Genomic DNA, 23,837 nt, shown 5'->3' with positions numbered 1-23,837 from the left:
ATCTTCTGGCCTTTGAGAGTACAGAATTCAGGTAGAGAGATATTAAAGGCTATGAACTGTCCCCATACACTTCTCTATCCTAATGTCTGATGACCTCTTCCTCTCTTTTTTCTGTAACCCACAACGCTTTCATTTCCTTAAATGAGTAAAGTTCCTTCTAGCCACTGGACTTCTACTATTCTCTGTCTATAATGCCTCAGTTTTCCCGAAGCCCCACCCATGGCCTGGTTGATTTTAGACTTGCTTTGGCTCTCAGATTCAAAGGAAGTTAGGGATATAGAATTCTGTCACTGTCTTTAGAGCAGTAACATTTTTGCTAAAATAATGCAGAACATATATCCACATCTTGGAACTCAGAAAAATGTTAACTTCTTTGTTCTTAAACAATTAAGAAGCAAATATGAATAAATAATTCAAATCTACTTTATGCCTACTTTATAAGCATAGTAGTCTTAGATCTTCCAAATTGGGATGCTTCCCTTGTATTCCAGATTGTACATTACTATATTTTAAAGCAATAAGATAGAAATTTCAGGACTCCAAGATATGGGTCAAGGATTTCACTGTAGTATGAGTTATGGAGCCATGACTGATGTCACTTGCATTATTTCTCTTCTCTAATGGAAGAGGTTTATAATTTTCAAATAGTCTAGAGCAGCAGTGGGTCTTATGGTGTCTGATAGAATAATTTTACCATACATACACTTACATAACTATAGTATATGATGCACTAATCTCCTCAGAAACTCTCATTTAACAGAATTAGGAAGAAGTGTGTAGTAATCAGATTATAATTTGAAGTTATATATTTGTCCTGAGGTGATTAAGATTCCAGTGGTACAATATATATGACTTCCTTAGAAACTTTTATGTCTTTTAGTACAGGATGAATATGGTGTTCTTTTTCTTGGAAGTTTTTCAAGGATTTGTTTCTTAGTAAGAGTAGTGGGGACATTATTTAAAAGTTACTGTGTTAATTAACTAATTAATTAATTCACCCAGGACTTAGCTTAGTCATTTCCAACACTGAGTGACATTACCTCTTGCTAACAGACCCTTAAGTTTGAAAAAATCAAAAGCAAACAAGAGTGGACAGGGTGACATGATGAGTATCATCCTTATTCCACAAGTTCTTTATTTTACCTGGCACACATACAGCTACAACTTGTCACTTAACATTTTGTATCTGAACTTATGACATACCATTTTTCATGCTTGAGATACTGTGTAATTACAAAAATTCCAAAACCTACAGCATAGTGTGGACCCAGATTTTGTTCTATAGTAGTTTTGCCATCAGGGACTCATTTTCACAAGTCTGTAGTTTAAGACTCAAAATAATGTAACCAAGTAGGAAAGAAAAGAACAAATACAGACAAATAAGTTCTGCTTTAGAGTCTATTATTTTCCTTTCCTTGGATCTCTGGATAGGAGGTTTTGCCTTATGGGTTAATTGTAATTAGCAGGCAGAAAGGGGATTGGGATTTTAAGTGGAGAGATCAGGGGGAATCAAAGAACTGAAAGAAGTACTGAGTGCATTGTGTTGTAGTATTTATTCTTATTCTTATTATCATTATCATTATTATTATTTTCTATAGAAATAACCAAACACAAAATTTTGGTTGTATTGTTGTGATGCCACAACTATGACAACCCCTGAGAGTGGGTTCTCTGGCTAAAAGTGTATCTTGAAGCATAGAACAAAGGGTCAGGCCTTTGCAGATTTACTATTCAAGATGGGCAGAAATTATCCACAGAACTTGGAATCCAGAGATACTTGCAGTAGTGTAATCTGATAGCTAACCTGTCCTGGTGAAGCATGTTTAGAGCCCAACCCTGAGGCTGGGTGCTAGATCACACATTTCTTTTGTGTAGATTAGAAGGCTCCAGTTTTGGAGTTTAACTTGGATGCAATATGAGATCCTAAGATCATAGTGTTTTCCTTTTGGCTTTCTGCCTTATAAGACCCTCTCCCCACGAAGGTTTGTAGAAAATGTCCACCATCCTGGGGTGACCCATAACTTCTTAAGTTGTACTCAGAACCGCATCAGTGGGGAATGGGATCAAGACCAAAGGGTTCAAATGACCATTCTGGTAGACGAGATGAATAGATGAATATCTTATGTGTATGTTTAGTTTCAGAATATTTTGCTTCAACTGTCATATTTGACCTATAAATTTGTAAAAAATGTAATAATATCAAGTCTTCTTTTTCAGAACTTTCTAAATCATGGAAAAACAAAGTAAGTAATTTAGGTGTTTACTTTCATTTTATAATGTTAAATCTGTTGTTAGTATGTTCTTTGTCATCATGTTTTATACAGTTTCTGAAAAGATAAAATTTGTTTTGTTTTGTTTGTGCTTTGAACCCAGAGTCTAGTTAATTCATTGTTTTGACATAGAGACAAAGTACACACAGATCCACTACCACTAATTTTTCCTGTAAAAATATTAAAAAAACCTTAGGTAAGCCTAAGGAATTTTAGTCTTACTGGGAAATATGGTATATAATTTACACTATCTTCCATCTAGTTCAGTTTTTGCCTTTTTATGTGCATTTTATATGCATTAACATTATTCAATTCAAATTAACAGATAATAGATTTAATATGTCAGTCTATTGTAATAAAATTTTCTTATATATGCTTGCTCTGTATTTTATAACAGACACATGTGGGCAGGTTTAAATAAATAACAATCATTATGTTATGGCTTTTTACTATCAAGGAAATTCTAGGGGCACCTGGGTGGCTCAATCAGTTAAACAGCCAACTCTGAATTTCAGCTCAGGTCATGATCTCAGGGTCATGGGATCAAGCCCCACGTGGGGAAAAGTATGAAAAACAAAATCCTGTTTTGTGAGAAGGTTTATATTCTGTTTATTTTTGTTTAGCTACCAAAGAGATATTTATCTTTCACCACAATGTCAACCTTGCTAGATATATTACAAACTCTGTAGGACTAGAAACCTCAGCTTTCCTTCATGAAGTTTCTTTTTTTCTCTTAATGTTTGCTATATTAATTTAATTTTACTTACAAAAACTCAAAGCTTTTTTTTTTTAAGATTTTATTTATTCATTTGACAGACAGAGATCATAAGTAGGCAGAGAAGCAAGCAGAGAGAGAGAGAGAGAGAGGAGGAAGCAGGCTCCCCGCTGAGCAGAGAGCCAGACGCAGGGTCTCTGGAATCATGACCTGAGCCGAAAGCAGAAGCTTTAACCCACTGAGCCACCCAGGCGCCCCAACTCAAGGCTTTTTAAATGTAAATTGATACAGTATTACACTGCCATATCTGCTGCAGCATTAGGATGCTTTAGATCATTTTAGAAGCTTTCTTTTGGCCAAGGTCATAGTCACCTTTTAACTCTTCATCTTCATATATGTAATTGTGTGTGTGTTTAAGTGTGCATAATAGGAATAAAATATATGTATGTATATATGTAAATATATATAGAAGTAAAAATAAAATTTATTTATGATAATATGACAGCCCTATGATATCTGTAAGTTATTTTAAGTTCCATTTCCCAAATGCAGAAATCCATTCATCAGTCATATTCCCTTTGCTCTACTTGACCTCTTCCCCATTTGCTTGTTTTCCCTTTATATGAATTTCTGCTCCTAGATATGTATATGTATTTACTGTTGTTCAAACAGTGTTACCTATTAAGAGGTGCCAAAATGTGACATATCATTCAAGAGTAGATCTGTTAGTCACACTTGCAATGTGTTTTCTTGAGATCTGGTAAGTGTGATCTCACTCAGGTTGGGAGTGGGGGCTGTGGGCAGGGCCTTGAGAGCTAGAGAACTAGGAGGTAGGACAACCTTTGAAGCCAACAAACTAGGGAATGGTTGGGATGGAAAGACCTGCAGTATTTCAGAGATCTATAATAAATTGGGTTATGTCCCACTATCTGTTCAGGGAAAAGCCCTGATGCACGTAGAGGATTCTTTGTTACCTGAATTTGCACAGTCTCCATGGACTCCATTCTACTGAAGTTATTATGAAGCCAACTGAATGGAGAAGGGTGGTTCACAATCCAGCTTTCCTACTGAAACCATATGAGTTGAGTGGTCTTTGAAGACCTGTGGTAAAGAAGGATATAGGAAATATATCAGATTGAAAGTTCAGCTTACTTTTTCTCCTGTATTAATGCCATGCCCTCATCATTTGGTTAGAAACTATTTTGAATTTAGAGTTAGCAAGCCATAATGAAACATGGTATAAGTGTAGTGTCTACTAGACCATAAGTTGCATGAAGACAGAGGCAGTGGGGCGCCTGGGTGGCTCAGTGGGTTAAGGCCTCTGCCTTCGGCTCGGGTCATGATCCCAGGGTCCTGGGATCGAGCCCCACATCGGGCTCTCTGTTCAGTGGGGAGCCTGCTACCTCCTCTCTCTCTGCCTGCTTTTCTGCCTGCTTGTGATCTCTCTCTGTCAAGTAAATAAATAAAATCTTTAAAAAAAAAAAAAAAAAAGAGTCAGTATCGCCTCAGAGGTCAACTCAGAGGCCGTACAGGAGGTGTTCAACAAATATTTCTTGTCTGATTGGGGTCACTACTAAATAAGTGACAAGAAAACACAAATATGAAGAATGATTAAAAATACTCAACATAGTTTAATATGTTAGTTTTTTGTAATTCAGTCAGTTATGATTTTCGTAGGCCATAATCAGTCAAATATTAGGAATTTCCTGTGGTTCAATCTTATTGGGGGAGTTGCAGAATAAGCGTTAAAAGGATATTTAAACATGTATGCATTATTTTACATCTTTAAAAAATAATTCTTGTAGCAGTAATTTAGATACCTTTGAAATCATCCATAATCTTTCCATTACGATCCCTACATCTTTCTTCACTGTCTGCATGTGGTTTTAAAACACTGTTTTCCTACTACTAATAGAATCAAAATATGGAAGTGAACATTCATCAGAGTATTTGAGAACCAGAAATTCAGCCCCAGCAACCCAGCCATCTCATTTTATCAAAAAAGGAATTTGTTTGAAACAGGATTTTACTGCAAATTAAGTCTGATAGCAAGCATAGCTTGTTGTAGTTAAGTGAAGAATTCACTTTATCAATTTTAGTACAGCACAGGGTCATATAAATGAAAATTGCCTAAGGACAATATATTTTTCTTTCTGACATATATTTTATTAAAGAAGGTATATGTTTTACCTTTCCCTGAATTGTAGATGGGCAAATGAGGGCTCCTTATCCAGGAATAAATTTACCACCTGGACATCCCCCTGAATATCCTTCAGCAGCATTCCAAGGTAAGACACTTGTTTAAAGAATAAAAACCCCAGGGGCGCCTGAGTGACTCAGTGGGTTAAGCCTCTGCCTTCAGCTCAGGTCATGATCCCAGGGTCCTCGGATGGAGCCCTGCATTGGGCTCTCTGCTCAGCAGGGAGCCTGCCTCCTCCTCTCTCTCTGCCTGCCTCTCTGCCTACTTGTGATCTCTGTCTGTCAAGTAAATAAATAAAATCATAAAAAAAAGAATAACCCCCCATTTTTCAATTACTGATACTCCCCAAAGCGTGTATGTATCTATGTGTCTACTTCTGTATGTATATTTTAGTAATGTCTTTTACTAAAAGTGCAATAATAAAATTGGCAGCCTAGTTCTTGATTATTTTGCTTGACTATGTGGTATCATAAATATCATCAAAGTAATTCTTACTAATACAGGATAGTAAAGATATAGAGTCAATAAAAAATAGAGAGGTTACAGGGGCGCCTGGGTGGCTCAGTGGGTTAAGCCGCTGCCTTCGGCTCAGGTCATGATCTCAGGGTCCTGGGATCGAGTCCCGCATCAGGCTCTCTGCTCAACAGGGAGCCTGCTTCCTCCTCTCTATCTCTGCCTGCCTCTCTGCCTACTTGTGGTCTCTCTCTGTCAAATAAATAAATAAATCTTTATTTAAAAAAAAAAATAGAGAGGTTACATTTAGCAAATAAAGTCTGCACATAAATTAAACCCCAAAATACACATTTTAAGTGAGAGATTTAATTGATTCTTCATTTGTTCTGAAAATTTTCATCATGTAATCATATTTAGGAAATTTATCCTTGGATATTTTTGAGTCAGGTATTAGTTGAGAGTACTTGTGTACAGTGAGAGTCACAGAAAAGAACTTAAAACTGGAAGCTGTAAGTATTAAAAATGCAGCTGCATGGGGATAATTCTCGTTTTCATCTCATAACATATATGAAAGCTTTGCTTTTGTATGCATCTTGAATCATGCTTTGCACCTAAGAAAAGCAGTTGAATCCTATCATTCCATACTAGGGAGTACATTTTTCCCTTTGAACCAACAAATAGAAGACTTCAGGGATTATCAGTTAGACAAATACAGTTTTCAAAATTATTGGAACTTTACTAAATGGCAAAGATCATGGTGCACCCAAATTTGCAAGTAGTCTGACTACTACCATCTAGAGAGACCATCCTGGGGATTTAGGATCAAAAGGGATCATGTTTGGGCAGAAGGGTGTATCTATTTTGTTTTCTACTCTGAGCAAATAAATCTGCTTGGGAATTAAATGGCCTGGTTAATTGTCTAGCCAGAAATTTCCCAGCAGGGCTTGGATCTCATCCAGATGTTTGCAGTTTTAAGAATGGGAGCTAGAAAATCTCTAAGATATAGTTCTCAAGAGTGCCTGCACTTAAGTTGTACATGGAAGTTCTTAAAAACACTCTACCAGTGAACTATCCCAGGAAAATTAAAGCGGAAGCTCAGGTAGTGGGACCCAGGGTTAGTAATTTCTTTAATTCCCCAGGTAATTCTAATGTGCATCCAGGGCTGAGAACCACTGCTCTAAATTCTTATATGGCGATTGTTTGAAGAATTATTAACAAGCTGCAGTATGTATCCAAGGTACTTGGAGAATGATTTAATCCACCCCACAGCTAATTAAAAGTAGGTGATACATACTTAAATTCAGTTATAATCAGACAAGAGTTTGTAAGAAAAATAGCTTAACTTTATTTCTCAAGTCCTAAGGTCACATATAGTGCCAGTCTTAATATGATAATGATGCTAACAGTAGCGATGGTTTAAAATTGAGAGCTCACTGTGTGTAATGTGGAGTAACTCATTTAATTCTCAACCTTATAAGGTTGTTATTAATCACCCTCCTTATGCAGGTGGGGGAAAGATATAGAGAGGCTGTCTGAGGCTTCAAGTTCTGGCTTTTATACTTCATAGTTGTGCAGTGATTCAAACAAGTTGTTAAACCTCTAAGACTCAGTTCTTCTCTATAAACTGGGTCTAATATTCTCCAATTCAGTTTTGTTTGGAGATTGAATGAAAGTATATGTAAAACACCTGGTACAAAGATTTACAAATAGTAAGTGATTTAATATTAGTTGACTATTACACTAATAATATATTAAATCAATTGGACTTCATACAAATGAAAATATTACCCAAATTTCAGGTAATTCTGTATGCTTAATTCATTGATTTGGGAAATAATCAGCTATCCTCTCCAAGAGTCTCAAGAAGATTGAAATAATGCTAATAATGTAACCTATTAACTCATGTATCCCCATTTGGTTTGCCTGTGGTCTGGTCTTTGCACTGTAGCCAGTGATCTTTAAAAATGCTTATCTGTTCATATTATGGACTGTATTCAATATGTACATCATTGGCTTGTTGCTTTTTTTAAATTAACATTTAATGTATTATTAGCCCCAGGGTACAGGTCTGTGAATCATCAGGCCTACACACTTCACACACTCACCATAGCACATATCATCCCCAATGTCCATAACCCAACAACCTTCTCCCTCCCCCACCTCAATCCTCAGTTTGTTTTGTGAGATTAAGAGTCTCTTATGGTTTATCTCCTGCACATTGCCTTTCAAATTCCTCATATATGCAAGCTGGTGCTTGTTGCTTTTATGATAGAAGCCAAAATGCTTAATTTGGTTCACTAGACCTGAGGGGCTCCCCTGTCTTCTCTTTGACTGTCTCTTAAGCCTGACTCTCTGCTATTCAAACCAACATGCCTTTTTACAGATGTGTTACTATCCCAGGGCTTCTCTGTGAAACCTTTTTCCCTGTGCCCCTGATCACTCAACTCCTTTGTATCCTTTAGATCTCAGCTGAAAGGCAGTCCTCAGGGAAGATGTCCCAACTCCTTCCTCTTCTCTCTCCCCATCCCAACACTTTGTTTTGGCATATATAGTTATAAAAAACTGGTCCCTTCTTTCAAGGAGCTTGCCTTCAACTCTCGTTAATCAATTGATCATACTAGGCTTACGGATCTCTAGAGTAAAGGATAATATAAGGATAATATAAGATTAAGTAAATAATATAAATAATATAAGTAATATATATGTATAATAATATATAATAATATAAATAATATAAGTAAAGGATACTTTAAGTAAAGGATAATATAAGATTATATTAAGTAAAGGATAATAAAGTAAAGGATAATATAAGTAAAGGATAATATAAGTAAAAGATAATATAAGATTATATTCCCCTTAGGCAATGAGGACAGGGATTTCATCTGCATTTCTCATTTTAAATCCCAGTGCTCAGCATTCCTAAAAACTTTGTAAGATATAAATCAGATTATGGAATTCTCTTGTCTGTTTAAAATCCTCAAAGTCCTGTCAGTCACACTTGGAATAAAATCGAAACTTCTTATGAATGGGTTTTTTAGATGAACTGCTCCTACTTCTTCACTGACAACAGATTCTATTCTTCCTCTTCTTTATGATGTTTCTCTCTTTCTCAAACATGCCAAATTCATTCTTAAAGTCTAAGATTTTTACGTTTGGTTTTCCTTCCTCTTGAACCTTTCTCACCAGGCCTTTATACAAAGCTTTTCCTTTCTCATATTCTAGATCTCAACAGACCTTTTTTTTTTCCCCCTCCTATCTAAAATAACTAGTTGATACCTTTCTCTCTCCACCATGCATTTTCTCTATGAGTTCCATCTGAAATCTTTTAAAAATAATTTATTTTTGTTTTCCCAAAAGTTGCCTATAATCATCCTGAGGATGGGTTACCTTGTTGATAGCTGTGTCCTCTGATTCTAGAACAAAGCCAGTCACATTGTAGAACATTGGTAAATATTTATTTATTCTAAGAAGGAATAAACTATAAAAACTATATTTTAAAAGTATGAATATGATGAGGCGCCTGAGTGGCTCAGTGGGTTAAGCTGCTGCCTTCGGCTCAGGTCATGATCTCAGGGTCCTGGGATCGAGTCCTGCATCGGGCTCTCTGCTCAGCAGGGAGCCTGCTTCCTCCTCTCTCTCTGCCTGCCTCTCCGTCTACTTGTGATTTCTCTCTGTCAAATAAATAAATAAAATCTTAAAAAAAAATTTATTAAAAAAAAAGTATGAATATGAAATTTAGTCTCTCTTCTAAATATTTTTGTAATGGTGTATTTTGCTATCAGTGATTTTTTAAAAGTATTTATAAATTGCCTGTTGTAACTTTTTACCTTCCTTGGTTCTCAAATTGTATTTTTTAGAGTGCTGAGAGCAGTAAGTTTTGAGATCTAAATTTGTAACCTATCATAATGGATTTTTTTTTTTCATGTAGGAGGTCTTAGGATAGGAATGTAATGTGAGTTTAAAGTTCAGGCCAATTGTTAACCCAGATAAGCACCTGGACAATACTGGAAGTAACAACATGTTTTTACCTCTATACCAGAGTATCTCAACAGCAGCACTATAATATTTTGGGATTTACAATTCTTTATTTTCAGGGTACTGTTCTGGTATTTCAGGAAATATTTAGCATCATCACTGGCCTCTGTCTACCAGATGCCACTATCACCCTGTGTTCCAGCCGAAACAACCAAAAATGTCTCCAGACTTTGCCAGATATTCCCTGAGGGGGCAAAACCACCCGTAGTTCTTTACATAAGGGAGGTACTGTCTCCTACAACTCCAGAACTCATATTTCTATAAAGTCCTTTGGTTTTAGTAATGCTAACTCAAAGCCTTTATTTTGGGCCTTTGACGCAATGCCATCTCTCTTTTCTATTAAGGCATTCCAGAATCTTTTTGTAGGTGACTCTAGATCATTGTTGATTTTCCTCACTTTCTTAGGTTTCAAGACTATTTTCAACTGAGTTTTGAACAGTGAATAAGGCTTGGGCCAACTCTATTCACAGTCCTGAGCCCTATGGGAGGGGATATGAAACCACAAATATCTCATTGAAAAATTGATAGAAGATAAAAATATAAACTTTAAGCTTCATAGAAACAGGATTTCTGGGCTGAAATTTCAGTTGAGTAATCCCAAAAGAATTCATGTTTCATTTTCTGTGCAGTTATAAATTATTTCATCTGTTTATATTTCAGGACCTCCAGAGCACACTGGCTACCCTACCCCCCAGCCTGGCTACCCTGGTCCCCAGCCTGGCTACCCTGGTCCCCAGCCTGGCTACCCTGGTCCCCAGCCTGGCTACCCTGGTCCCCAGCCTGGCTACCCTGGCCCCCAGCCTGGCTACCTTGGCCCCCAGGCTGGCTACTCAATTCCACCAGCTGGTTATTCAGGTGCTGGTCCGGTAGGCTTTCCTGTCCAACACCAGCCTGTGTACAGTCAGCCAGGTGGACCTGCAGGGATACCATGGATGCCAGCACCACCACCTCCAATAGACTGTCCACCTGGATTGGAATATTTAAGTCAGGTAATTTCAAATAAATGTAACACTCATAAAAAATAAAACTGTACCTATAGTTTACTTAATGAAATTAAGAAATGACTAATTCACAGAAGTCTGAAATGTGTAAAACATTTTATACTAACAAGTTACGATACTTCTTCCAAGTGAAGTTTGCTTTTAAAGCATTTGCTTTTAAGTTCAAATGTCTTAAAAATTGTGTTTTCTTTGATTTTTTACTATAATCTGTGGTAATGGCCAATAAAAAACCTTTATTAAGCACTATTTCCACGTTTTTAAGTATAACACATGTAATGACTTACTTAATCCTTTTAGAAGCTTTATGAAATATAGGTGCTATAATTATCATCATTTTACAGGAGAGGAAACTGAAGTCCAGAGAAATTATATAATTGACTCGGAGCCAAAGCACTAAGGAAGTGGGAATGGCTTCTTACTTCTGGAACCTTGGTGCTGGATCTCAGTATCTTTAATCTCAGCATCAAGTAACTTTCTGGAAGGTGAAAATAAACATTAAACTAAATTTGGTGTTGAGTGTCAATAAGTGAAACCAACAACAAAGGATTAATATTTTGGGTACAACATGATATACTTTTTATTATAAGTAATAAAACTGTATTTTATGATGCTTTGTTCTTTGGAAGAACCAATTTTATTAATGCCACCAGTAAGAAAAAAAAAATCCTGGATTTTAGTGTACCGCATGTTACCATATCCTAGCAATGAGGATTAGTATGAGGGTTATTATTTGCCCAGTGTTGGAAATCTGGTAGGTAGAGCAGGAATATGAAATTTTATGTGTCTGATCAATAAACAAATAAATATATTCCTGTGGTAACCAACCAGTTTTCAGCAAATGAATTGGCTCTCTTGTACTCTATGTACTAATTTCCCACAGTGCACTCGGGCAGCATGTATTGTAAGAACTTTTAGTAGTTCATACATTCTCTGACAAATACCTTGAACAGATTCTTTTTAAAATCAAGGCTTTACAGAATATATAGAGGAAGTTATTACCTGCTCCAAAAGATGGTATCAAGCACACTTCGAAAAAAAATTTTTTTAGATCCAGAAATAAGCTTTTCAAATAAGCTTTTCAAATAGAGTCTTAATATTTCCTAAGTCTTTTCAAGAAGGAAATTTTTTTAAAAAATTGTTAGAGGGATTCTAGTGTGAGTCGATTTTATTTGACCTGAATTTGCCCACATTAATAGTGAACACATTCAGTAGATTGTTTTTCAGTTGAAGATAATATTAACTTTAATTTTATACTTTTTTAAGTATGAAAGTTTAGAAGTTAGATATTCTATTACTAAATACGGATAAATACTGATAATTGATTATATACATTCCTTAAAATATAAAAGCACTAACATTAATTTGGTTGGTGTAAAAAGCATGGCAATATACTTATAGCTTAATTGTTTGTTTTTGCTGTAATAGATAGATCAGATACTGGTTCATCAGCAAGTTGAGCTTCTGGAAGGTATGTATTCATTATTGATATTTCTAGAATGAGATATTTATACAGATAAGGGCATATCAGCAACCACAAATGTAACACTTTCACTGATGTGGAAAAGTTAAATCTGGTTATTTATAAATGTCGCCATGATAATGAAATTATGGTAATTATCAGTAGCTCATTTCTAGTAAAATACTATTACTCTGAGCATCTGTCCTCATGTTACAGACCCTGACTTAGAAGGAAACTGATCAAAACTTACTTTTATCCCACTTCTCTCTAGAAGTGACTTCAGCTGTTTTCTTCCCAGCCTATGATGATCTTGATATTGACACAGAACCAAATGCACTAGTTCAGTTACCTTAGTACATTTAAAAAGCAAGTAAACTTCTTCAATTTGGATGAGTATGTTTTGGAGTTCATATGAGCCCTGTAAAACCTTTGTTGTGTGAGCTATGGATTGTCACCTTGGGTACAGAGTTAATGCAGTGTTGGAGGATGCTGGTCAGCAGGCCTGGAGGCCTACTTTCTTAGAATAGCGCTATGGTAATCATAGAGTTATTTTGTTTTATTCTTATTTTTTTTTGAGTAACTAGAAGGTAACTTAGAAATTGTGTAAAACCATTGACCTCATTTTACAGATAAACCAGCTGAAGAATTTTGAGATTAAACTACTTAATGAAACACTTAGATAATAGAGTCCATGTTATGCATCAGTTTAATTTTTTTCTCACAAAACATGTGACTCTCAGATGTTGAGGTCAAGGGTGGTTCTTTTAAAGAAAGAGCCCAAAGCCTGTTTGAGCCAGAGCAAAGGTATACAGGGAGGTCATGGTGATAGAATTTATGAAGAACATCTCTACCTGACTAAAAGTCAGATAAACATTAGGGAGTGTTTTTTGTCCCATATTTATCTTTTAATCATTCATTATTTTGGTGGCTCTGACATCCCATGACACACATTAACAGGGACTATAGACTAGTGGGACCATTAATTGTTCCTTTCTGGCTCTAAGCAAGGAGACATTTGCAATGTGTGGTTTCGTATGGGAACTGAATTGGTAAGCTATCACATGGGCATCAGCATTTAGCATACCTCTGCCTCCCTGTGAAGAGATAGCCCCCTCTAGAGTACAGAGCTTACTTAGGATGCCAGTGGTCTAGATAGCCTATGAGTTGCAGCCTTGGTTGCTAAGGACCTCTTCCCATTGTCTAGTACCCATCTCCCATTTCTGAACAACTACTGCTGAGTTAAACAAGGGTGCTCTGGGTCTAATGCGATGTTCTAATTCATCTTCCATTTTCACCTTACCTTTCTATGTATATGCATTAAGAATAAGCCTTCTCATTACCTTCCCTCACAGAGTGCAAAAACATAAACCATGAATATTATATATAAAAAAATTTATTTGAGAGAATATTTCATAGAGTATAAACATAGCAACCATCCTACATTCTCCTACATAACTGAATATATGGAAATTATACCAAGCAAGTGGATATTTTCTCCATACACCTAGCACAACTAAGACCATCTACAGCATCGCACCACCCCTCAGCAGCAGTCTGACTTTCTGACATGAGTCTACAGAATTAGAAAGATATATGAGTTGTTTTGTTTTCCATGTATCACATAGGGACTCTTAATTTCTCTATGCCTTAAAACCTTTTCCTTCTTCTTTCCCTTTCCCATTTATCCTCTATCTAGATCATCTTTAAACACCTTTACTTTTCTTTCTCCCTGTGTTACTTGAAGTATTGTCTAAAAATGGCATAACTGCACATTATAGTATCTTAGGATAGATTCAATATTCTTTTAGCATAATGGTCATAATGATTCCCCTTTTATGTTTGTAGTTTTAACAGGTTTTGAAACTAATAACAAATATGAAATTAAGAACAGCTTTGGACAGAGGATTTACTTTGCAGCAGAGGATACGGATTTCTGTACCCGAAATTGCTGTGGGGCTTCTAGGCCATTTACCATGAGAATTCTTGATAATATGGGCCGAGAAGTTATAACTCTGGAGAGACCACTAAAGTGTGACAGCTGTTGTTTCCCTTGCTGCCTTCAGGAGGTCAGTGAGCAATTACCAGGGTCATTTGTAAAGTAGTTCAGCAAGATTTTTTTACCCTTTCATTGGATTATGTAATCAAATGAGATTTAAAGGAAGATTGATCCATAAGCTCTTAGTGTATACTTGAGAGTAAATTGTCCAAGAAAGGCAGTGAAAAACAATGAACAGTTAGCCCCATGGCCATGAGTAGTGTGTCTCATGGGGTTGAGATCAGAAATCTCAGAGACAGGGTTTCTTGATCTTCATGGAGAGCTGAGAAGGTAGGGCACCTTGGTCAAATCCATTACCTACAATGAACATGAAGAGCCTGGCCAAAGCCAGAACAGTGATACCATAGGGAATATCCTAGAATATCTTATATATGTTCATCTCATAGTGTGGGCCAACCTCACAGAAGGGACTGCTCTGAAAAATTTCAATGCCTGTTTTTTTTATATATATCTATAAAAATTGTGAATGTATTTGAGCCCTCATAAGAGGTATACAGTAGTTATGAATACCTTTAACTCCATAAAGACCAGGTATCCATTTTATTTACTTGGCAGCCCACTAATACAGAATGTGGATCTCAGAGGAGATGCTGGGGCACAGAGAGTTTAAAGGGAAGTTGATTTTTGCATATATTTCCATTGGCCTGAAACCAGCCCTGTTGGGCCCACTCAGTCATTCCAGAGAGGGAGCTGTGCAAGCATGACAGACACAGTTACAAACACATGAATATTTGAAATCTAATACTGTACATATTTTAAAAAGATAACTGAAGTTGTTCATGCTGAATTATTTATTTTCCATATCATTTAGGTTATATATAGTAATATTCATCAAGGAATATCTGAGAAAAACTAAGAGTTTCATAGAATGGGCTCTATAATATAAAGCATATATTAACATATAATGCACTGTTGTAAAAAAGACCACACTAAGGCACTTTCAAGGTCACCTAGCTAAGTAGCAGAGCCAAGGTTCCAGGCTTCATTTTCTTTCCATTTTGGCACCACTGCTACTTATATTTAGAAATTGCCCCACTGTTCTGAGCTGTGTTCCTACATCTAAACACTGTTTTTTAAAAAGTTTAAGAAAAGAGTTCCTTAACAATTTAGACATTTTTATAAATATGGAGAATAAAAAATGTACAAAGGCGAGTGGAGCAAAGCTTAAGAGTGGCAACGATGCATGCAACCTGCCCAAGTTTTTACCTCATTTTTCTTTTTTGAGGTTGGGAATCTGATACAAGTTAATTCACCTCTCTGTGCCTCAGTTACTTTCTCTATAATATAGATAATAGTACCAACCTTGTAGGGATGTGTTAAAAATTAAGTAGTGCTTAAAACAGTGTCTTACACTTCAAAAGTATTCAGTAAATGAGTGATTACTAGACATTATAATTATTATGATTTATATATATTCTTTTGCTTTTGTAGATAGCAATCTATGCTCCTCCCGGTGTACCTATAGGTTATGTTATTCAGAACTGGCATCCGTGCCTGCCCAGGTTTACAATTCAAAATGAGAGGAGAGAGGATGTACTAAAAATTACTGGTCCATGTGTTGTATGCAGCTGTTGTGCAGATGTTGATTTTGAGGTAAGAGATGTGATAATGTTTACATGTCTTGATTTCCTCATAAAGGGTAATACAATTTGGGAGGATATTACAAATAAAATAGATGTGTGTGTCCTGTTATTTCAAGAAGAAGACAGTGTGCTTATATATTTAACTTTGGTCAGAAAGGTGGTTAATACTGTGATCAGGCATCAGTGTTGATTATACTAAATGGAAAAAAAGAAGCAGAGCTTTGTAGTCAAATAAACAAATAGATATAAGCAAAACATCCAACATTTGAACATGGTGGTGTCTATATGGATGCTCTGTATATTATCCATTTAAAATAAAATGTGAACCTTCATCATCTAAGTCTGATTGCCAAAGCATATGAACCCTTCCCTAATCTGAAATACAGGCTGCCAGTGCTCTAGATCCTCTTCAGAAGTTCTGACATCTTTGAGTTCCTACAAAAAGCTCACTAATGCAAAGAGAGTTTTAAGAAAGATAGTGGAACATATACTTCCCAGTTATGCCTCTCTTTATCCTTGTGTTAAATTGATCACTGTAGGGGTGCCTGGGTGGCTCAGTGGGTTAAAGCCTCTGCCTTTGGCTCAGGTCATGATCCCAAGATCCTGGGATCGAGCCCCACATCGGGCTCTCTGCTTGGCGGGGAGCCCGCTTCCCCCTCTCTCTCTCTGCCTGCCTCTCTGCCTATATGTGATCTCTGTTTGTCAAATAAATAAATAAAATGTTTTTTTAAAAAATCTGATCACTGTATACCATAATTTATCTGTGTATTTACGACATGAAGAGGTTTCATTACAACAACTTTTCCATAGATGGCCTAGTCTTGTAGCCCAAATTATTTATTGCAAATATTTAAAAATAGGGAGATTTTATAACTTAATATTAATCCCATGATTCTCTTGGAAAAATCATAAAATATGTTAAGCTGGGCCAACATTTCTACAAAAAGGGGCAAAAATCTAAAACTGAGCAGGGCTGCCTGATAAGGTGTATGCAGTCTGACACTGTCCCCTGACTTCCTACAGTTTTCCACTCTCCAGCTCCATTCTTTATATTATCTTCCTGGCTTCTCTAATCATATGATTTTCAAGTCCTTTGTTAGACCCTGGTTGTATAAAAATGACTTCTTCCCCTCAGTAACTTCAGAGTCAAATGAGAGAGACAGGCACTTCTAAGAAAACACGTGATATAATAGAGACTTTATAAAGACTCTTACAAAGGCATATACATAGTGTAAGGGGGGAATTGAGGGGATATATGCTAAGCATGTATAAAGACCTTATAGTTTTTGTATAATAATAGTTCTCTATGTAAGGGTTATCATTCCTATGAAAGAGCCAGAAGACTGAGAAGTAATTGTTCTTTCAGGGAATATTAATAGAATTTTTGCTGACATAGACTTTATTTATAGAAAATAAGTGAAAATACTGGTGCAATAAGTGAAATTTGATTGTGGAACTTTTATATTTAATGCTAAGGAATTTAGAAATCTCCCAGCATCCCTTTTCAGTGGATGCCTTAAAGCATCCATTATATGTAATGAATTAACTAGTCTCCTGTGCATCTAGAATGATTCTAACTAGGTAACATCTTTGAGAGAATTAAGAATGTAGTCCCTTGAATCATTTTCTGTAGGCTAGGTATAATGAAAAGTTTGAAAGCAGGAATTATTAGTAAGGAGCCACAGTGGAATGTGGACTCCATCTTAGTATTAATGGTATGGAAACAGAGTAGAGTAGAGATAATGGCCTGAACACAGCAGGAGCAGGAGCCATTCTAAAGGGAGAACTAATTCAGAGACATTTCATAAGTATACCAAATGGAACTGATTCATGGCTTTGATGTCAGCTGAGCATGAAAGAAAATTTGGAGATGATTCTGATTCATGTTGTTCTAATAGCTGATGTTTAAGAAGCTCAGTGAGGGCACCTGGGTGGCTCAGTTGGTTAAGCATCCAACTCTTGATTTGGCCTCAGGTCATGATCTCAGGGTTGTGAGACTGACAGATGGAGCCTGGGGATGGAGCCTGCTTAAGATTCTCTCTCTCCATCTTCCTTTGCCACCACCTGCCCACCCCCAATCTTTCAATCCCGCTCTCTCTCTCTCAAAAAAAAAAGGAAAAAACAAAGCAGCAGTTGAATGGATAATGATGCCATTAGCCAGGTTAACGATCTTGGAGAAGAAACAGTTAATTTGTGAGAACCTCATAATTTGTATTTCAGTTATGTTTGATTTTCGGTATGTAGGAAAAAAGTTTGGGATGTTTTCAGCATATAGATGGTAGTTGAAGCCATGAGATTCTCCGAAGGGTGAGTAGAAGAAAGACAAGCACACTTTTTATCCCATGGAGGCAATAAGGGAATTTGTTTCCTTCCAAGAGTTTTGGTAGATGGGGAAAAAACCCATGAAACTGCTAATACATTATAAGCCCCTCTATGTATCTGAAGTGAATTCATACCACTCTTATGGATGAGGAACATCATAACATAGAAATTGATCCTGAGTGGTGATACGGATGACATAACTAAATGCAAAAGCACACTAGAAGGAGATTGCCAAAGACTGATGACCAAAACACTCTGTTCCTATAGAAAAAGCTGATATTCACATGAAAAGATAAAAAATTACATAATGTTCTAAGAATGAATTCGCCACCAACAAACTGCATATAATAGAATAGTCTGCAATCAATTATATAAGAAATATCTAAATAAACATTAAAGAGGCTAAAGAAGAAACAAAAAAGGTCATAAGGAGAAAATGAGACTATTATTTAAAAAAAAAAAAAAGGACAGGAGGATCTGAAAACAAACCAAATAGAAATTCCAGAAATAAGGAACACTCATTGATGAAATCTCATTTGGAGGGTGGAGCTGAAACCCCACATTGGGATGGGCTGAAAATTAGATACAGGTGAAGAGGGAAATAATGAACTGGATGATCTATATGAGGAAAGTAAATGGGAGAATAGGAAAAGATAAATTTGAAAGGCCCAAAAATATTTAAAGGAATGTGAAAACAAAATAAACTACTCTTGCATGTGCCAAAGAGGAGTCACAGAAACAGAGAATGTGCCAAAATAATATTCAAAGGGATAAATGAATAAAAATCATGCAGACTTGATGCCATGGTTTCTCAGACTCAAAAAGTACAAGGAGTTCTGAGTAAGAAGAAGGAATGACACCCAGATACAACTTGAACTGCAAACTTCAATCTAAAAAGGAAATCTAAAATCAGCTAGTGGGAGGGGGAAGTTTATCTCTAATATGTAATTCCCTGACTGATAGGAATTATGAACAATTTACCCTAAGTTTACTGGCTACTTTTGTTTGTGGTCTTTGAATTGCATATTCATATCCATTGTCTGTATTTTTATTAGATTGTTTACTTTTATCTTGTCAATTTATAAATGTAATTTGTATGTAAATATAATTTGTATGTTGAAGATATCAACACTTAGCTATTACATATTACATATATGACATATATAACACATACATATTACATATTACATAATATGTAATATATGAATATTACATATTACATATACATATTACATATATGAAGATATCAACACTTACTTTGTGACACATATTTATGTATGTGTATGTATGTGTGTGTGTGTATATACACACACATATATATATCATATATAGGCACATATATTTAATATCTTGCCATTCTCCTGTCTTGATTATGAAGTTATCCCCAACTTTATATTTTATTTACTCATTTTTTAATCTTTTTTATATTTAAATCTTTAACTTACCAGGAATTTTACTTATAGAAGATAGGATCAAACATCTTTTTCCTTCAGATGGCTAGACAGCTGTGTCATCACAATTTCAGTGAAGTATTCATTCCTTAATGAATTGAAATATTATACATTAAATTCCCATAAATGGGGCGCCTGGGTGGCTCAGTGTGTTAAAGCCTCTGTCTTTGGCTCAGGTCATGATCCCAATGTCCTGGGATCGAGCCCTGCATCAGGCTCTCTGCTCAGCAGGGAGCCTGCTTCTTCCTCTCTCTCTCTCTGCCTGCCTCCCCCCTACTTGAGATCTCCGTCAAATAACTAACTGAATAAATAAATAAATAAATTCCTATAAATGATGGGATCCTTTTTAGATTTTCGTTTTATTGATCTAATTATCTGTTCTTACAACAGTGCCTTATGATTCAATTATGGCAGCTTAATTATGTATTCTATATTAAGTCATAGCCAAAGAGCCCTTATTATTCTTCTTTATTGTGTTTTTTGCTGCTATCAGATTTTTCCTTTCCTGTGAGTATCAAGGCAATTTTTCAGAAGTTGGAATCCTATTAGTATTGTATTAAATCTGTATACCATTTTTTAAAATTAACATTTTTATGAGGCTCAACCTGTCTCATCCCAGAAGTGTTAGGTCTTTTTATTCATTCATATCTAATTTTATATTCTTCATAAGATCATATGGGTTTCTTTATATAGAACTTCTTTTATTGTTAAAAATTTCCCAAGTAATTTAGAGGCATTTTCACTATTAAGAAGGAATAGAGATATATTAGGTACTTATTCTTATTGAAAAAGGCTATTTGTTTACCTTCTATCCAGTCTTCTGTCTGGACTAAGTATTTAACTGAAGAAACATTTTTGCTTATTTATACTTAATTTTTCTATTTAAAAATTATAGAGCAAAGTGAAATCATTTTAACTCTTCTCATGTTTATTTACCAATTAGCTCATTTTCTTTTCTAGTCTATTCTAGCAGCAGAACTGAATAGTAATGCCAATTGTGAGAATACCTACCAAGTTGATGACTTCAATTGAAATAGCAGCAATGTTTCACAATTTAGAAAGACATTGGCTGTTGTTTTTCATGTTGTTTTTCTAGTCCTGTTTTACCGAGAGCAGGAATTAGCAAAAATAATAATAATAATTTTTAAGATGAGATAGAAAACATTTTAGACTTTATGGGCCATATGGTCATTGTATGCAACTCTTCAAGTCTGTCACTATAGCATGAAGATAGTTACAGACAATATATAAATACAGCATATAACTGTGTCCTAATATGACTTTTTTACAAAAAAGCGGGTAGGCTAGATTTGGCCCACTGATCATTGTTTGCTGACCCTTGTTATAGATTTTTATTAAGAATTGATACCTAACTGTCTAAAAGCAGGGTATCACAATTGTCATGAGAATAGACTCTGGAACAGAGTGTCTGGGTTTGAAATCCTTCCCACAACTTCTTATCTGTGTGAACTTAAACAAATTATTTAAACTTTTCTTGCCTCAGTTTTTCTATATGAAAACTGTGTTTAATAATAGTACATATTTTGAAGTCAATCAGAGAAAGACAATTATATGATCTCTCTGATATGAGGAATTTGAGAGGCAGAATTGGGGGTTTGGGGAGTAGGGAAGAAAAAAAATGAAACAAGATGGGATCAGGAGGGAGACAAACCATAAGAGACTCTTAATCTTACAAAACAGACCGAGGGTTAGTGGAGGTAGGGGAGGAGGGAGAAGGTGGTTGGGTTATGGACATGGGGGAAGCTATGTGCTATGGTGAGTGCTGTGAAGTGTGTAAGCCTGATGATTCACAGACCTGTACCCCTGGGACAAATAATACATTATATGTCAATAAAAATAATTAATTAAAAAATAGTACATATTTTATAAAGATATTGTGAGGGGGAAAAAATCACCTAATACTTATAAAGCATTTATATATTATGCATATGCTAAATGTTGTGTAAATGCTTAATTAGAAAATAAATAAAATACATTTTCAGCATTCTTTTGACACTTAACCTAGGTTCTATGTGCTAATGTTTTATTTGAATTTTTGGCATTTATATTTATATTATAAGATGAGCCTATAGATTTTTTTCAGAATACCACTATCAATTCTCAGTATATATGAATAGGTATATAATATTAGTTTATTATTTCTAGAAGTTACAACCATTTTATTGTATAGATTTTCCATTTTTAAATACCTAGAATTTAGCTAAAAATTATCTAATCCTATTTACTTTTCAGTTATAAATCATCCACATTTCTGAGCCTTTTCATAAAAAATTACATGTTCTACTTACATAAATTTTAGTAAACTTTTAAATTTCTTCCTATTGGAATTAAAAGGAGAAAAGCCAATATTGGTTAAATCTAGTGGTAGGATTATGGTGGCTTATAAATTATCTTTTGTATATTTTATTTTAAAAACACTTCTGAAATTAATAATGACTAAATTTAAAAATAAATATAAGGTTTTATTACTAGCTTCAAATGCTAATGACAGCTATTTATGTATAAAACACAGGTATGCAGAGGCACCTGGGTGGTGCAGTCGGTTAAGTATCTGACTCTTGGTTTCAGCTCAGCGCATGATCTCAGGGTCCTGGGATCCAGCCCCATGTCATGCTCCCTGCTCAGTGTGGAGTCTGCTTGAGATTCTCTCTCCCTCTACCCCTCCTGCTCATGCTCTCTCTTTCAAATAAATAAATAAACCTTTAAAAACAAAAAAACGAAGGCATGCAGGAGGAATTTGTTTTAGTCTGTTTAGCCACAATAATGTTGCATAACAAATAACCCCTAAAACTCAGTAGCTTAAAACTACAGGTATTTATTCTCATGCTAATGAATATGCAGGTCAGTTGTGTCTCCAGGAGTATACCCACGCTCAGCTACATGGCTCTGATTTGGAATGTAAGTTGCCCTCAGGTCCACTCCAGGTATATTCATTCTGGAGCTGTAGCAAATGCAGTACCTGGATCCTGTGTTTCTAGTAGCTGATCACTGGAGAGCAAGAGCCAGGGCAAACAACTTAACCATGTTTAAGGCCTTTACTCGTGTCGCATCTACTAACATTCCATTAGTCAAGTAAGTCATATGGGCAACTCTGTCAGTGTACAGGGACATATTCTGGGCTTACAATTGGTGGGGGAGGGTAGTGCATGAGTATTTGCTGAACAATAATCTGTACTATCACAGTCAAATTAGAAGTTTATTTCCCATGTGTAAAGAACCCATCAACCCAAGCCAAAATAAAATGAGTCTGCTGTTTTTCATTTCCCCACATTTTTAAAAAGATTTTATTTATTTATTTGACTGAGAGAGACAGCACAAGCAGGGGGAGCAACAGAGGGAGAGGGAGAAGCAGACTCTCTGCTGAGCAGGGAGCCTGATGCTGGACTCCCATCTAAGGACCCTTGGGATCATGGCCTGAGCCAAAGGCAGACACTTAACTGAGCCACCCAGGGCACCTAGTTTCCCCATATTTATTTTGCTATTCTCAACCTGAGCTAGGGCTTCAGTGGGTGTTGCTAGCACCTGTGGTACTGTGTGCACATTTGAAAAGGACTTCTTTTCCTGGTTTGACATAACTCTACATGCAAATACCATGGTAAGTGTGGGTTACATTCATCCCCCCACATACCTACTTGGTGAGTGCATTTGTCCAGCCACAAAATGTTCAACTCTTCATAATGGCCCTGGGCTTCCCTCAGGACAGAATTGTAAAATTAGAAAAATTTTACTTTGGAGCCCTTTTTATCATCCACCCTTCTTCTTTTTGTTGTTCACTATCTATCCACCCCACTGTTCAGTCTTACCCCAACCCTTGACCTGCAGCATCCCATCAAGTTACTTATTGGTTATTTTCCTTTACTCAAAACTGCCAGTCTTCTTTTCCAGGCTCTTTGCATTTCATATTTTTCTACAAATGGTGGTAATGAACCCTCCCATCACTTTTTTTTTTAAGATTTTTAGTTATTTATTTGACAGACAGAGAGGACAAGTAGGCAGAGTCAGGCAGAGAGGGGGGGAAGCAGGCTCCCCGCTGAGCAGAGAGGCCTATGTGGGGCTCAATCCCAGAACCCTAGGATCATGACCTGAGCCGAAGGCAGGGGCTTTAATCCACTGAGCCACCCAGGTGCCCCAACCCTCCCATTACATTTAAACACTTAGCTTATATAAACTCTCTGTGCTTCTCTTACAGCATGGGGAACTCATTTAGTACCTACCTGATGGTCTTCTAGAAATTTCACCAAAGAAACATTTTATATTTTTACATTTTCTGC

At 36.0% G+C, this 23,837-nt stretch overlaps 1 protein-coding gene across 2 annotated transcripts in view; it reads left to right on the top strand.

Annotated features, from left to right (window-relative positions):
• The window catches only part of LOC309854314 (phospholipid scramblase 1-like), a 32,131-nt gene that overhangs the window by 4,807 nt on the left and 3,487 nt on the right, over window positions 1-23,837 (top strand). For both annotated transcript variants that reach the window (XM_082713249.1, XM_082713250.1), the window contains exons 2-7: window positions 2,218-2,243; window positions 5,193-5,273; window positions 10,334-10,662; window positions 12,100-12,142; window positions 13,979-14,199; window positions 15,621-15,782. In XM_082713249.1, coding sequence (XP_082569375.1) covers window positions 2,231-2,243; window positions 5,193-5,273; window positions 10,334-10,662; window positions 12,100-12,142; window positions 13,979-14,199; window positions 15,621-15,782 — 849 coding nt within the window. In that variant the 5' untranslated portion in view covers window positions 2,218-2,230. The remainder of the gene's footprint in view (window positions 1-2,217; window positions 2,244-5,192; window positions 5,274-10,333; window positions 10,663-12,099; window positions 12,143-13,978; window positions 14,200-15,620; window positions 15,783-23,837) is intronic.

The sequence above is a fragment of the Mustela nivalis genome (assembly GCF_964662115.1).
Source record: "Mustela nivalis genome assembly, chromosome: 1".
NCBI classification, from domain to species: domain Eukaryota; kingdom Metazoa; phylum Chordata; class Mammalia; order Carnivora; family Mustelidae; genus Mustela; species Mustela nivalis.
The sequence above is the reverse complement of the archived record's forward strand: the minus strand, read 5'-3'. Positions and strand labels throughout refer to the sequence as shown.